Below are 15,608 nucleotides of genomic sequence, written 5' to 3' on the forward strand. Positions count from 1 at the left end.
AAAACCCAAACTCTAAAGTGTCTGAGTTTATCTAAGATATTTCCAAAACACCAATTGATGGGGACATTCACACAACCAAAATAATATTCTGAATTCACATGGATAGAGAAAGCCTGTTTAACAGCAAGTCAGTATTCCAGAGGAAAGAGCAATTTGCCAACACTAAGCAGCACCACAGTCTCCATCCACTCTGAGGCAGACAGAGAGTAAATGGGCATGGCTTTTTATGTTTGGATAAAACCACAGAAAAAATTAAGCTCAGAAAGGTCTTTAGAGTTCTCTGACTCAAGGCAATTCTCCTATCTCCCAGTCAGAGACACCACTGCCACTCTGAGCTTCCTTTAAAGAGTGGCTGCCCCCAGTGTGACCACTTCCCCCTCCATTTAATTGGAATTTCCTTTGTTTACATGCATATCCTCTCATCCTTTCATTTACACCTTCTAGTCTGACTCCACCTTCTTAAAACCTCTTACAAAACTGTACACAACAAGATCTCCACAAAGCTTTAAACAATACTCAACCACGGAAAATTATTGGGAGGACACTGAACACTCAGTTTCAGATGGTAGAAAAAGTTACTCAGATGTTTAGTAACATTTACTACATGCATTGTAATTCTTAACTGTAGGCTGTGATTACCTCTGTAGTAGTAACAAACTGGTAGAAGTTTTGGACTATGGCAAACAGATCTGGCTTCAGACACAGAGCAACAAGGGCAACAGATTAAGATACTTTGATTTTAAACACAGGTACTTATTGAAGACCCTCAATGTTTGATATTCAGTAACATCACCTTCTCAGAAACTTCTAGACAAGCACAAGAGCAGCTCTGAAGGAGCAAACATGACAACTGTCAAAAGCAGCCTCCATAGTAGGACTTTGAATAAGTCTTACTTAAGTCTTATAAGTAATATCTAAAGTACATACTACTTACAAGACATACTTAAGCCTTTATAATGGACTTAAGAGTTTGTAGAACCAGAGATTATTTAAAACTCTGGCTGTGATATGTGCCATTAATACACCAGTTTAACTCACCACTGGGTGCCAGACACTGTCATAAACACTACTGACAATCCCCACAGAGCCACTGTCATGTAATGCAAATCCCATTTAAATAAAGATTTAAAAATTACCTGTTTCAGTTCAGTTTCCACTTTCTTCATTTTCTGCAGCTGTTGTTCCAAGCTGTGTACTGTCTTTGAGACCTCAGCACCACTGAGCTTCAGCTCTTGGATCTGTGCCACCAGTTTTTCTATCTCTGTATCACGAGCTGCAATTTCTTGGTGTTTTCGCTCCTTTTCTAGTAACAGTTTATTGTAATCATCCATCTTCTCTTTTATTTCTGCTTGCAAAGATTCTACCTACATAGAGATCATAGCATACAGATATTCAGGCAATATGAACAAATTTCCTGCCACTTGAAAGCAAGAATCATTTCACATTAAAGCAAATTTTACTATTGATTAAAGTGGTGCTAAAATCCCAGGTGAAAATAAAACTAAATACAGAAAGTAGGAAGAGTTAGCTTTTTTTCTGAAATCCTGTTTTCCAAATGCAGCAGCTCTTAGTTTGATTAGTCTCTCAACATCTGCAGTACTCTCAAAGTACTAGGATGAAGGTAAACTCTCAAAGGAGCCTTTTGGTGACAGGGTTAGTTGGTTATGAGATTACAGATCCATCAAGATTACATGAGTTATTCATAATAGCATTGGATTATGAACCCTCAGAAAACTCTTCCAATATTCCAAGGAATTCCAGTTTAAAGGAAGCTACCAAGAATTGAAGGATAAATATGCAGTCAGAGATTCCCAGGAGTCAACATAGGACGACAGGTACTTCTCTTTCCAACAACCACTTAAATATGAAGAGGATACAAATTTTGAATTTTAGCTGCAGGAAAACAGTCATTCATCCCAGTAATCAAAGTGAAGGCAAGGCTAGGAGCTTTGGTGTGACAGACAGACTATCTCAGGGTGTGATAAAGTCACTTAGCTTAGTGAAAGCAAGCTCAGGCAGGAAAGCAGTGGGAATGGAGAAGTAATTTGGTCAATACCCATGAGCAAGGAAAATGGGATTTTACAAAATAAATGTTTTGTTCATCAAGAAGTGTCTGAATTGATGTAAATCCCACTTCAACGTTATGAAATAAAAATTCTTTGCATTAACATAGATCTTTATATCTTCAAAGTATTGTGCAGATTTTACTAAAGCAGGAAGATATGCTCAAGCAAACAGAGGAGTCAAATTAATAAGCAGGGAGAATGTAGGAGACTGGTTAAGAAAACCAGAAGTTATGAACATTACATCTTCAAACTGCTTATAGGCATAAACCTTCCCTTGACTGTGTATGTATCTTACTCCCTTCTCATCTCATCAGCAACTAAGCACTGCTAACCATAACACAGGTCTTACAGTGAAGTTTTTGGGTATAGAAAAATCTTCTAGAAGTCTAATCTTTCTAATGCTACAGAATTTTGGCATCAGAATCCCCAAACTATGACACTTCAGACATAAAAAACGTGTTTTTAACACCACATTGCTAGAGAGCTAGTGCTGTGATCCTGTAGCTAAGAAAAGACTTCTACATAACCTCCACTCTCACAGTGCACACTGCAGCTCCCGAGAACCAGTCAGCACTCTTCTCACAAAATTATCCCATTTACACATACCCTGTACCTAGTAAACACCAGAGGGGGAAACTTGTTAGAACTGCTACATGCAGAAATCAGTTTACTTGAGATGATTTGGTTTAGAGTGAGTTAAGCAGTTACTGATGTTACAGCTGCATTAAACAAACAACTGAACAAATGCTGACATTTCCTGGCACAGAATGCCTGCATACCTCACTCTATCCACAAATGTCCCTTGCCTAGTTACCATCCTTGTGGGTTTTTCTCCAAGTAAGTTTTCATCCTTTCTGAGAGAGGTTGCAAAGCTACAGTGTTATTTTTTTTGAGCTATGGCCTCCAGCATGGAAAATTCATACACTGGAAATTCATTCATATCAAGGGTAAGGATTGCACCTCCTAACACTGAGGCACACAATTCCATAACTATACATAAATAGGCAGATGGATATTAAATTAACTATTAAAATTAAATTAAATTAAAAATAACTACTTTAGCAGTTTTGATAAGAGCCAGGCCACAAACAAAAGCTGAAGGCTAGGGCACAGTTTTATCATCACCATTCCAGTACCTTTGTTTCATGCTCCAAACCTCAACTTCTCCTTTTATAACAAGGGGCTGTTTCAGTGAATAACTGCCTGCAACACCTCTGAGCAATTAGCCAGGAGAGCTAATTACTTATGTACAGGAAATTACATTGAAAGCAGTTCTTCATTCCCTGCAAGATTTCTGCCACCCTAAAACCTATATCCTTAGCTCCAAGTCATACTGAGTCATGCCTTGGCATATCAAGAAGAGGAAAAAAGCTACAGCATATCTAGAAGGGATTGAAAGAAAAAGGAAAGAAAAGTTAAGAGACATTCATGCTGTTTTCCATACCTGTAGAATCAATTCATAGTTCTGTATAATGTTCATTTATGTGAAAAAAAAACAAAACAAAAAACCAATCAAAAGGGAAAAAAAAGCAAAAGTTAATCTTTGAAGCCAAGCATCAAACAAACAAAAATGTGTAAACAAAGGCTCATTTATAAACTTAAATAGGATGAGGCATGCAGACAAAGGACATCTCTATTTCAATTGTTTAGGTGGAAAAAATAAACACATTTAGAACCCAGAAGTAATTTCTCAGATGTGCTTTTTAGAGCGGAGTGTCTGTAGTGTTGTCCTCCTTGGTTCATTTAAGCCAGACTCAGAGGTTCCTTTAAACCAGACTCAGAAACTTTACTGTAAAGCACATGCAAAAGTTCTTTCCATCTTTGTAACAATATAATGCACTTCCATTGCTTAAATATAGTTCAATCAGCTGGGGAAAAATCTGCTCTCTGGCTAACAGGAAAAAAAGTCTCCCAAGAACCCCAAAAACATACAGTTTTGGTATTTAATTGTATTAAACACCATTGGCCACCAAGTCCAATTTTACTCACCCTATGCTCTCTGGACTGTCCTGAAGTCTGTGATTTTGCTGACAGTTTTAACTGTTCTTCCAATTTCTGAATTTCCTGCTGAAAATCATCACGTTCATGTTCCCTTTCTATGGCTTGTTCCTGTAAAAGCAACCAGAGAGAATCAAAATATTTTTGAAGATTTCATTACAATCTTGAGTACAAAAATAATTGGGGTTTATTTTTGTGGTGAAGAAACTGTTAATTTAAAAAATAATTAACTGATTACTAATAATTAATCAAGACTACCTTCCAGTAGTCCTGAGAGCATATCTACAATTAGAGAGAAAAAAAAAAGAAAGCACCTTTTTGACTGCAACATACATATAAACTACAATTATCATTTAATAAAAAGGAAAAATTACCCTGCAATATTGCAAAAAAGGAATGGAAAATTTTACCTTTTTTCTCTTTCATGAGACTAGAACACCCAGATCTTAATTTCAACCAAAACTGAAAATAGCCCACTTTGGGAACCACCTTCCATGTCTCAAGCCAAGATGAGAATTTATCACCTCCAAACCCATGAAAATGTGGTTTCTTACTTACATCCATGAACTGCCGCTGATTTTTAAGCTGTTTTTCAAGAACTTCAATTTGCTGTTTTAACTCAGCAACCTCCAGTAACTTTGTAGCCAGGTCTTGGTTACTGCACAGCTGCTCTTCCAGTTCCACCTCCAAAACTTTCATCTGAGAGCGTAAGTTGGAATGGTCTTTTTCTGCCTGACACTGAAGCTCTAGTTTCTCCTTTGACAAAAATTCTACTTCCTTGAGTAGACCTGAGTAAGAACACAAAAATAATAAAAGCTGTCAGTGAAGGCTAAAAAAGTCAAATGTTTCAGATGAGACTAAATTTGGATATTTTGGACAGCATCAAAACAAAGAAAAGTATTTATTCCTGAGGTGGGCTCTAAGAGACATCCTACACTGCCCCACCCTAAATCCAAGTATCTCCTTAATCAAGCCATCCAATTCAGAATTCTCTGTTCCTCTAAACTCTCATGCCAAGATCCTCCTAAATCATCCAACATCAGTCTTGAGCTAATTTCTCCACTACTCCTGCCTCGTGCCATGCTGGTGAGTCAGTACCCAGTCCCATCTTTCTAGTGGCCACTGCTGCCCAGCCTGACTCTGAAACCAGCTGCTAGGAAAAAACTAAGTTACTGTATTTCTCTGAACCTGACTGGGGATTACAACCCAGAGAAAAATCATGCTTACAGAAAATCAGTCCAGTTCTGAGGTTACAGAGGAAAGAAAATGGCACATATTTTCCCTATGCAGACTGCAAAATAAATACCAAAAAGGGAAATGTACATAGCTGAAATTCTTAAGTTATCAAGATTATTTAAATTACCAAAAAAGCTACTTTAATGTGAATATAGTTAGTAAACTGAGAATGAAAAGAATTCTGTCTATTTTGTTTCAAAGCAAGGTCCTGCAGGAGCTCATGATTTTACTTGTCAAATGTTCTATTATTCACCTCAAATGTTTTTGTCACAGGTCAAAGGTAAGTCTGTGATCCAACAAGGACCTTAAGAAATCACCCAGCCCAATTGCTGAAATGGACAATTCCCTTTTTGAAGTATAACCAATTCAATGCATGTGATTTCTGACTTGATGTCATTACAAGCTGCTCTTGTAATGCAAAGTCTTGCTCTACAAATATTTGCTACCACAGCCTACCTACAACATTTTTTCTAGGACTTTATTATCCACAGATATTTAATGACATTTCTAGACCCTTGATACTAAGCAAAAAATCATGAAAATTTCTATGTTCACATATAAAAGGGTAAGTGTGACAGGCTTGGAATAATGCAACAACATTTACACTACACATTGGGGAAAATGTCACTACAATGAGGATAATGGAAAACAATGTCAAGAGTGGATGTGTCAATGTGAATTCTCTGGTTCTGAAAATCAAAAAAGCCAAAGAGAATCAAGGAAGTCTGGGACAAAAGCAATGACTACATGAGCTCTCAAGCTCCACAGCAATCCTGTTATAGATTACAGCTACACTCCAACTACACTTCACTCCAAGCACTAATTATAGCCTACATAATAACCACAGTGCAATCACTGTGCCACACTTCCTACTTTTTATTTTATTTTTAAATAACCACAATAAATAATCACAAGTTTATTTGGTTGTGGATGTACTCAGGCTCTGGCAGAATGCATGAAGTGAAGACTCTCCCCTAATTTCTCTCTCAATTCCCTTGGAGCTCTATTGTACATATAATGTATTATACATATATATCATCTCCATCATGTGATGCAACAGAAAAAAAAAATCACAAAACCCAACAATAGTGTGAATTCCATTAGGACACTCAATCCCAGCCATAGCTGTATGACAGAGAATATCTTTTGCCAAGAGCTGTGTTTTGCCAAGCAGGAGATGGCAATAATGTGAATAAAAGAGCACCCTAGTGTATTTACTTATACATGTTGCTGAGAGGAGGGCAATGCAGGTGCTAGACATATTTAGGCACCCAAAAGAAAGTCATGGACTTAGACTGACCCTGGAAGAAAAGAACTAGGATTTGGGAAAACAAGCACAAGAATTTTGCCTCCTATATCCTAAGGAACATGGTTGATAGCTTCTTTTTTAGCTTCCAGAGGAACACTAGTGTTTTTGAGGAACAAAATAGTGATTAGACAACACTGACATACACAGTCACAATCACCTCCTCAGACAGAAATGCAAATTAATTGACAAAAATAATTAGGCAAACAGATTTTACCTGGAATCAGCAGTATTTCCTAGAAAGCATGTATCAAATTTTGGAAACCTCTAAGCACAATCTGACAAAGTCTTTAATTTTATTTTTTTTAAGCACATGTTCACCAAGTGTATAAATAGAATTTCAAGCAAGACACCAATAGATTATCACCTCACAGATTTGTTTCTTTGTAGGGGCAAACCTATTTTATTAATGCTACTTCACATCATGCAAATTCCCTTCAGAAAGGCTCCAGCACACTCCTTAGGACTCCCAAAATCATTAGCAAATGCCAAGCTCCATTCCAAAAAAAGTTTTAATTAGCAAGGCCATTCTACTCACATTAGTACTCCACATGAAAAACAGGAGGAGACGTCAGCTTTTCAAGGAATAAGCCCATGCCAATCAACTCCAAACAATATGATTTATATTTATCATGTTTTCCCACATACTACAAGCAAATTCAAACCTGAGGAAGAGTACTACAGATAGCTGGGGTGAAGAAAAGGGGATGGATTTCAGGACTTGGCCCTTGCAGCAAAAACTGATCAAGTTCTGAGAAGCTGCTGGCAAGAGCTGGGCTGCAGCTCTTGGGAGAATGTCAATCCCAAAATACACCGTAACCAACTGGGTTCTACATTCCCCCTCATTCAGAGGGCAGCAGCAAATTTCAGGACAGTGAGCTGGATACCAAAAATAGGTTAAATTAAAAATAGTGTTTGAGGGAGATCTGAATAGACAGAAGGAATAAAGATACAGTAAGAGGTAAGAAAGCTCAGTGCAACTGTTTGAATCTAACAGGAATTTACCTACACAAATTTTTATTCACCTGAATGATTTGGTTTACTCAGCTAACACTCTCTGGGGAAAAGAAAAAGTCCAGAAATAAGAGACAGAATATTCAAGAATCTATGACTATATGTGCGTTATAAATAAAATTAATCTAAAAACAACAGGAGAATTATATTTTGAGTAGACCACAAAACAATCATGGCAACTATGAATTTATCAGATCTGAATGTTAGCCACTCAGGAGTTCAGTATGCAAACTTCAGTTCAGGAAGAGAAAAAAATTTCTCTTTCAATTTGACACCTACAAATTTGACTACAGCACTTGACTTCCAAAATCCTTCCTGCTTATTTCTGGTTTCCTCTTTCATTGCTTTACTAGCCTTCCCTACCATTCTGCTTTCTTTTTTTCTGATGTACCAATCCATTCAGTTACATTTCTCTCATTTGCCTTAGATGTCCTTCAGTTCTTGCTGTACTGTTTTTAGCTCAAGTTTTATGTCACCTCTAATATTTTTCTTTTTCCCTCCGTTCTTTAACTTAATTTACTCATTACTCATACATAAATGAGTACTCATTTACTCATTAATTTCCTCATTTACAGCCCACTTGATATCACTAGAAGCTCACAGCCAGCCTGCAACCCACTCTATCCCCTTGAAAAAAATGAAGCTGGCAAACACAAAGACAATGGCACAATGCACTTTAATGGCAGCAAAATATCTTTGTCATTTCAAATATTCATTATTGAATTGAGTATTCCTAATTTTGCATCATAGAAGTAATAGCTTTTTTTGGCCAAGGTAATTATAAACCAAATAACCTGTCAGGCCTAATTATTAAGTACTGTTCCTCGTTGTTAAAATAAAATAAAAGTTATCAATTCATTCACTCAGTGTTACAGCAACATGGCAAGAAAAAAAAATTCCACACTTGTCATTACAAACCTGAACCTTCTTTTTGTGCTATATTAGCAACAGATGTTCCTAGAAATCAAAACACAGACAACATGTACAAGACAATTAGGGCATTATGATCCATTTCATCTTCTTGGCACAGATTGTGCCAACCTTTAGGCATTTCATTGTGCCACGAAGCTCCTGATGACCTTGATCCATGTCTGTAGAGCTTTCTGCCTTTCCCACCTGTGTACCAGTCTGAGCTGCTCATTAGGTCATCAAGCCAAACTCTGATCCATGACTGAAGGACATTGCAATGTCCCCTGACTGGAGACAACTTGGTTTTGCACTAAGAATGCTATATTCTACTCACCAAGGATTGCTTGCTCCTGGGTTAGCTCCTGGAAGCGTTCCCGCATGTTCTCCAGCTCCACAACAAGACGACGCTCAGATTCCTCTTTCAGGTTTAAGGCCTCTTCTAATGCAGCTTTTTCTGCAACATAGCCTTCAATAATGCCTGGAAGCCAAGTCAGAATGCAAATAAAGCCATAGACAAACTCATCTATTGGGAAAAAAGCAGCTTGAAAACATGAGTAAACAGTTTTTGCCAAACAATGGAATGTGACATAAAAAGGAAGAACTAAAAGATGATTTATGTTTATACTGTAGCTAGGCTTTTGAAGTATCTCAAGGAATAAAATGTACTAGTTAATGTATTCAAAGATTATCAAGATTTTACAAGGCTAACACATCACGAAGTGTCTCCAAATCTGTAGAATTCAAATGGGGATCATTAAGCTTTGATGGCCTGGGATGAGCTTACAACACATCCTCTGCTGAGGGCTGACGTTTGAAGAAACAGAATCTCCAGAAAGTAAGATCAAATGTTAGATTTAGAGCCCAAGAAATCCAGGAAACAAAAAGCACATCATAGATACTGGGAGGGACAAGCTCTGAGTAAACAACACTGCAATCTCACTCAGCTTCCTTTTCTTACCCTCTGCCTTATGAAGCTCTAGTGCCAGCTGGTTCTTGGCCTCACTCTCCTCACTGAGGCACTCCATCAGCTCCTGGTGCTGACTCACCACCTGCGCGGTCTCCCGATTGCAACGGCTGAACTCTTCCTCAAACTGTGCATGGTTTTCATGCATCTTCTCTAGCTACAAGTGAATAATTTCCCCAGCATCAGACCTCAGATGCACACACAAGGTAATAATACTGCAGACATTTCAACAAAAACCTTCTCAAATTTTTAGTAACATTTACACATTAAGGTACAAGTTTTGAAGTTTCATTTTAGTACTAAGCTGACTTTGCCCAAAACTTCTGGATACTTTGGTGAATCCCTGTCCTTGCACACCAGTATTTTTGCCACAAGTCTTGCTTAGGAACATATGTTTCTTCACTATTCATAAAAATAAATACTTCCCTATTAGCTAAACTGCTTGGCTTGACACTTCCTGAGCCACTTGAAATTTAAAGCATCCTTACACTTGAATTCAAGAGATTCAGTCACCTTCAATAGACAGGCAATTTCCATGTATCATCAGGTTTCCCAGGTACACCACCAGCAAGCAAAGTATGCAGGATCACAGCTGATGAGGGTCACCTAGAACCCAGATCTGCCATGGCTTGGGCAAGTGCTTTAACCACAAGTTAGCTATGTCTCAGTTGAACCCATCATCAGTACCTAAAATTAAATTTATGCACCTCATTCTAGGAGGGATTTTTGAAGATGGTGAATATACATTTCATACAGACACACATATCTGGGTTTCACAAAATACCTGATGAGTAGATTAATTTCAGATATGTTTTTTCCTTCCCATCTTCTCTTCAATTAGGGACTTCCTTACCCAAAAAACTAATTATTGTCACACTAAATTAAATCCTCAGATGTATACAGTGCTTGTGCATCTACTCCAGATGTGCAGTCTAAACACTGCAAAACTCAGTATGGAAATACTCAAGTTCTTTCATGATACTAAGTGCATCTCCTTTTGTCAGAATTAAAGCAGCATATAATTACAAGGAGTTTGTTTGCTGCTATCTACATATTCCTCAAGCATTTTGGCATTAAACTGCATTTTCCTGAACCTGCTTATCAGTGTCAAAAAAGCATCAATGTGAAATTCAAAAAACTACTGGTCTCCTGAAGTTACCAAACTAATTTAAATTTTAGTTTAGATCTACTTAAGGTGACCAATTTATTGCCTCTCCACAGGATGTGTTAAAAGACTTAGAACTGATTTCACATTTTAAAAAAGTGTTATACACAAAACCACAAAACTGTTTGTGTTAAAAGGGATCTTTAAAGACCAGCTAGTTCCAAACCCCTGCCATATGCAGGGACATCATCCACTAGAGCAGGCTGACTCTGTACAGATTAAAAAGCTTTACTTGTTTAGTTGACTCTGTAACCAGTTCCAGAAGTTTCTCCACTGCAGTGTGCAAACGGTGACAGATTTTCTGTATTGTTTCTTCACTTTCATACGCCGATTCTGGCTTTGCAAAAACACTTTCACATAAGTACTGGCTCAACTCAGACACCTCATCAGATGCTGGAGACAGCTGGTTGTGTTCTGTGAGAGTTTCATCAAGCAGCTCCTCTACTGAAAACAAAGAAGCTATTGAAAAACACAGGAAAGTGACAGCTAGCCACAAAATTGGTATCAGCCAGATAACTGACATCAGGCAGTGACATGGTCCTGGACATGCACTATGAGATGAAAACTTGGACACATCAAAAACTCAATGCTGAAAAATCATGAAGGTTTTTCACATGGTTTGGGAATGTTGTGCATACATCAGGACCTGGAACTCTGCATTCACCAAGTCCATCTTTCCTGCCCTATAATCTATACAAGCTTTTCTAACAACATTTTAGTAGTTGCACTATTAAAGGAATTAAACTGAGAGAACACTGGTAGACACTATCTTAAGTGTGGACCAACTTTGAAAGACAAACATTGCAAAAAGAGATAATCTCTTTCTGATCTTCATCCATACAAAAGGATACGAAAAGGCAGTTTTCAAGAATTTTAATTGACAACATCCAGGTTTTCTGCTTTGTACTCACCTTTTTCTAGGTGATGGTTTTCTTTGGCTTTAAAATACTGCATGAATCCCATTTCTTCCATGATACTCTGAGTTTCTTTAGAATCTCCAAAAGCCAGGCTGTCATCAAGACCAATCTTGCTACAGATAAGGTCCTCAGTAACTATTGTGGCCTTCACCACTTCCATAAGCAGCTTCAGAACGTGCTGATAAGACTCACGCAGTTTTTCCCTGGAACAAAAGCATATTGAACATTTGAAAAGTTGCATGCACTTGAAAGCTCTATTTCTATTTATGAAAATATTTTAGTTTTAAGATTAATACTAAGCCAGTTTCTGAAAGATGAGAGAGAGAATTCTAGAAGCTTATGCAGTGTGACAGCTTCTCTAATCCACACATCCCCATGACACATCAAACCAATCCACTCCATCTGAAAGCCTCTTGGTCACAGAACCTCTCTCCATTTTTTTAGATTTTTCCAAGATTAGAGACAGCAGAAACCCCAAAACACCAAAGTCTTCGTCACACTCAAGAAAAATAGCAAGGAAAAAACCCAACTTGCTCTTAATGTCAGAACAGATTGATAACTTAGAAAACCTCAAATAAATTGCAAATAAAAGCAATATATCATCCTTCTATTTTGAGCTGGCTTAGTGTTGCCTAATTATTGATTTATTTACGAGAAGTGAGGAAACAAGCAAACAAAAAAACTCCAAGCACTAAGAATTATGTAACCAAAGATGAACAGACCTTTCCTCCTTGGACTGCTCAATATCAGACCTCAAGAGGGCTACCAAATTTCCTCCTCCTTGGTTTTCCCTGTCCCCCCGCTGAAGGAGTGTCTCCAGTTCAGAGTTAGTCTCCCCTATCTCATGCTTTAAAGATGCCACTTTCTCTTCCAGCTGTGGAAATACAGTAACAACACAAAGTCAACAATTTTGCTTAAACTTTGCTTTAGAAACTCTACCTGAAAACAAGTTTCTAGAAGATTACTTATCTCCTTATATTTATTTGTTCAGATGATACCTATACCAGATTAAAACATAGGATTACATATAAATAAAAATATGTATTTGTACATATATACCCACACCCACCTCCAGAATTTGCTTCCAAACAAATTACTGCCATTTTGTTAGAAACTCTGTCTCATAAGTAAGCTAAGCAAATAAGTCAAAATATCTATTTGGGAGAATACTGCAAAGACAGGAAAGCATTCTGCTCCCATGCCAACATTCTCAACACTCATCAAGTCCTACAAGAAGAGCTGGAAAGAGTAATGCATTCCCAGTCAGGAAACTCCTAGCATTACTCTGTTTTCCCCTAGTCTAATATACCACAATAATTAAACCTGTAGTCCCCCTAAAATATAACCCCAAAAACACATTTTAAATCTAAATTTGAAGTAATTTCTCCACACCTGTATAATTATTGCTGCCTTTTCCTGCAGCTGAGCTGATAATATTTCTTGTTCCTTTTGGTGAGCAGCCTGTGCCTTCTCCCTCTCCTGAATCAACATCTGCTCCTTGTCCTTTTTTTCAGCTTCAAATTCATCCTGCATAAATCATATATACTTGGATTTACTGAGAGAAGAAAAAAAATGCCCAAACACCACCACTACCACCCTCCCAAAAATCCTCAAACATCCCCTGTACTTTTTCTGTATTCTTTAGAAGTACACATTCTGCCTTTCAGAATAATAAGCAGTAACTTACACATCAACACTTCCAAACAACAAAATTATGCTGAAACTGTGATCAAAATCAAAAATAGTGTGGCCAGCAGAACCAGGGCAGTAACTATCCCTCTGTACTCATCACTGATGGGGCACAATTTTATCTATGAACACCAGTACACTCCAACATGAATTTTTTCACCCATTTTTTACATTGGCAAGTCAAGAAAACAGCTTTCCCCCACGGCAAGAAATAAGACTTCAGTGCAGAAGACCTGCAGACCCAAGCTGACATGAATCCTGAGCCAGTCTGCCCCATGCTTTAGCAGTTAGGAAGGTAAAAATGAGCTGAAACAAAGGGGTAGGATGATTTTCCTTGACCTAGAACATGGCATTTGTGGACAAAATCTCTGACGTAGCCTGCTTGTTCTGCTCAGAAGCACTTAGAGAGTATGTCAGAGCACAGACAATTCTGAATACCTCAAATCTGCTAGGGGAGGTAGAGGGAAGAAACCAAGGGAACATGTTGGCTTGAAGACAACTGCATAATCAGCACAGGGGAGTGGGAAGGGAAAGGCTTGTTGTAAAAACCTGTATCAGCCCACAATACAGCTCAGTCTGACAAATGCAAAGAGATCCAGCCAATCTCTTCTGAGACAAAACACTGGTCATCAAGTTCATGAGGCAATAAAACCCAACTGAATCCATAGTCAGCAGTACCAGCAGGAGAATTAGCCCTGGACAAGTTTCAACAAAAAGTGAAGTTTCTGGTGTCACAAAGGCTAATTAAGGCAGCATAAGAGAAAAAAAAACCAACCAGGGATAATTTCTGGAGTTTCTGCATGACACTCAGTTCAGTCCCAGCTTTTGTGGGCTGAAGGCTGGGGTTCAGCTGAGGACAGAAGTGCCAAATAACCTGAAACAATTTTTCAGGATACATTTGTGCCCTCTGTTTCAAAAGACAGCTGCAATAGCAAGAGAGAGGTGAAATAGTGATCAGGACTACACAGAGGGCCAGAGGCAGGAAACATCTTGAAAATGCTTATCATTATGTTTATCATGGTGAATCAATGAAAGCAGAGAGTAATAAGAAGAGTATCAACAAAGTGTCTCGTAGACATAGACAAAGTATCTGACTGCCATCACACACTTGGTACAGGCTTAGATAATACAGAATATTTTGCCACATACACACAGTATGTGCAGTAGATGTGGGATGATAGACCAAGAGCACAGTCTCTGCAGACACTAAGAAGAAAAAGTCTCAAATGACAAACTGAACATGTACACAAGGATTGCTGCTTAGAGCATGTTCCACTGGTTTTTTTGGTTTTAACTGAAGGACACCTCATATCCAGTTCAGGACTTGAAGACAACCCTTTTAAACATGACAATTGCACACAGTACACTTGCTTTATTTCCAATGCTGTTATTCTAGTTCTAACATTGTGAACCATGGGAGAGATCTCACTCAGACTGTCATTTTAGAGGCTGAAGAACAAAAATCTTACACCAATTGTTCTTTTTCAGTGAAACACACTCCCAGTGCATACTCAGAAGCACATTTTCACCAGAGCCTACCTTCAGCTGTGCAATCTGCTGTTCCAGCAGCACCTCTGACTGACACTTCAACAACTCAATCTCCTCCTGGAACTGAAGCTGCTGCTTCAATTTTACCTCTGCAAATTGAGCCAGAAGAGCTGTTCTCACAGATTCTACTTCAGAGGCTGATGCAGAAGCATACAGCTGCAGACAAGGAAGGAAGACAAAATATTTTAGCCACAGTGTTAGAATTAAGGAAAAGATGAAACCAAACTAAACTGACCAAGTTAAATCAAATTCTGAGAGTACATTCACAATCCTCAAGGTCATACAGGGCTGTCATTTATCATCACGCTGAGTATAGAAAAAAGCAGGTTGATAAAAATAGATAAGAAACAACCAGGCATTAGGTATCAAGTATCTCCTGTATTCATGAGGCCATCAGGTCAGACCAGCAAAGTACTTTGGACTTACTCTTTCCAGGAGACACTTCCCTAAAAAAAAATTAAAAAAATAAAGAGGAAAGAGTGGGAGAAAAACACAGACAGCATATTTTGTCAAGATGTGATTTCCCTTGTTCAAATGGGAGCAAATATTACACATCTTTATATAGTGCAATTATCCTGGGATACAACAGTGAAAGGTTTGAGAGATATTTGTTCATTTAGGGTTTTTTATGCTACTATTCTCTCTAAGAAGAGTCACTGTAGTCATCAGATAGACAAATCCTTGAAGACTGAATCACCATTAGAACATCCCAGGAAACTAATGAAACTTCCTCCCCTGGCAATCTACTCTTCTAAAAGTGATTTAAGAGTTATTTGGAACAATATCAAATTTTCAA

The 15,608-nt window shown here is 38.0% G+C and overlaps 1 protein-coding gene across 14 annotated transcripts in view; it reads right to left on the minus strand.

Moving 5' to 3' along the window:
• PCNT (pericentrin) overlaps positions 1-15,608 on the minus strand; it is a 71,335-nt gene that overhangs the window by 26,384 nt on the left and 29,343 nt on the right. For 10 of the 14 annotated variants that reach the window (XR_001522816.1, XM_015634886.3, XM_015634884.3 and 7 more), the window contains 11 exons: positions 14,804-14,968; positions 12,968-13,102; positions 12,298-12,449; positions 11,570-11,778; positions 10,891-11,117; positions 9,488-9,650; positions 8,864-9,007; positions 4,623-4,852; positions 4,056-4,175; positions 3,511-3,531; positions 1,137-1,364 (listed from right to left, as the gene is read on the minus strand). Coding sequence is in view for 13 of the 14 variants with exons in the window: in XM_015634886.3 (XP_015490372.1) it covers positions 1,137-1,364; positions 3,511-3,531; positions 4,056-4,175; positions 4,623-4,852; positions 8,864-9,007; positions 9,488-9,650; positions 10,891-11,117; positions 11,570-11,778; positions 12,298-12,449; positions 12,968-13,102; positions 14,804-14,968 (1,794 nt within the window). In the remaining variant the exon portion in view is untranslated. The remainder of the gene's footprint in view (positions 1-1,136; positions 1,365-3,510; positions 3,532-4,055; positions 4,176-4,622; positions 4,853-8,863; positions 9,008-9,487; positions 9,651-10,890; positions 11,118-11,569; positions 11,779-12,297; positions 12,450-12,967; positions 13,103-14,803; positions 14,969-15,608) is intronic. The other 4 variants (XM_015634881.3, XM_015634880.3, XM_015634885.3 and 1 more) reach the window with 4 other exon arrangements.

The sequence above is a fragment of the Parus major genome, chromosome 7 (genome assembly GCF_001522545.3).
Source record: "Parus major isolate Abel chromosome 7, Parus_major1.1, whole genome shotgun sequence".
Classification (NCBI taxonomy): domain Eukaryota; kingdom Metazoa; phylum Chordata; class Aves; order Passeriformes; family Paridae; genus Parus; species Parus major.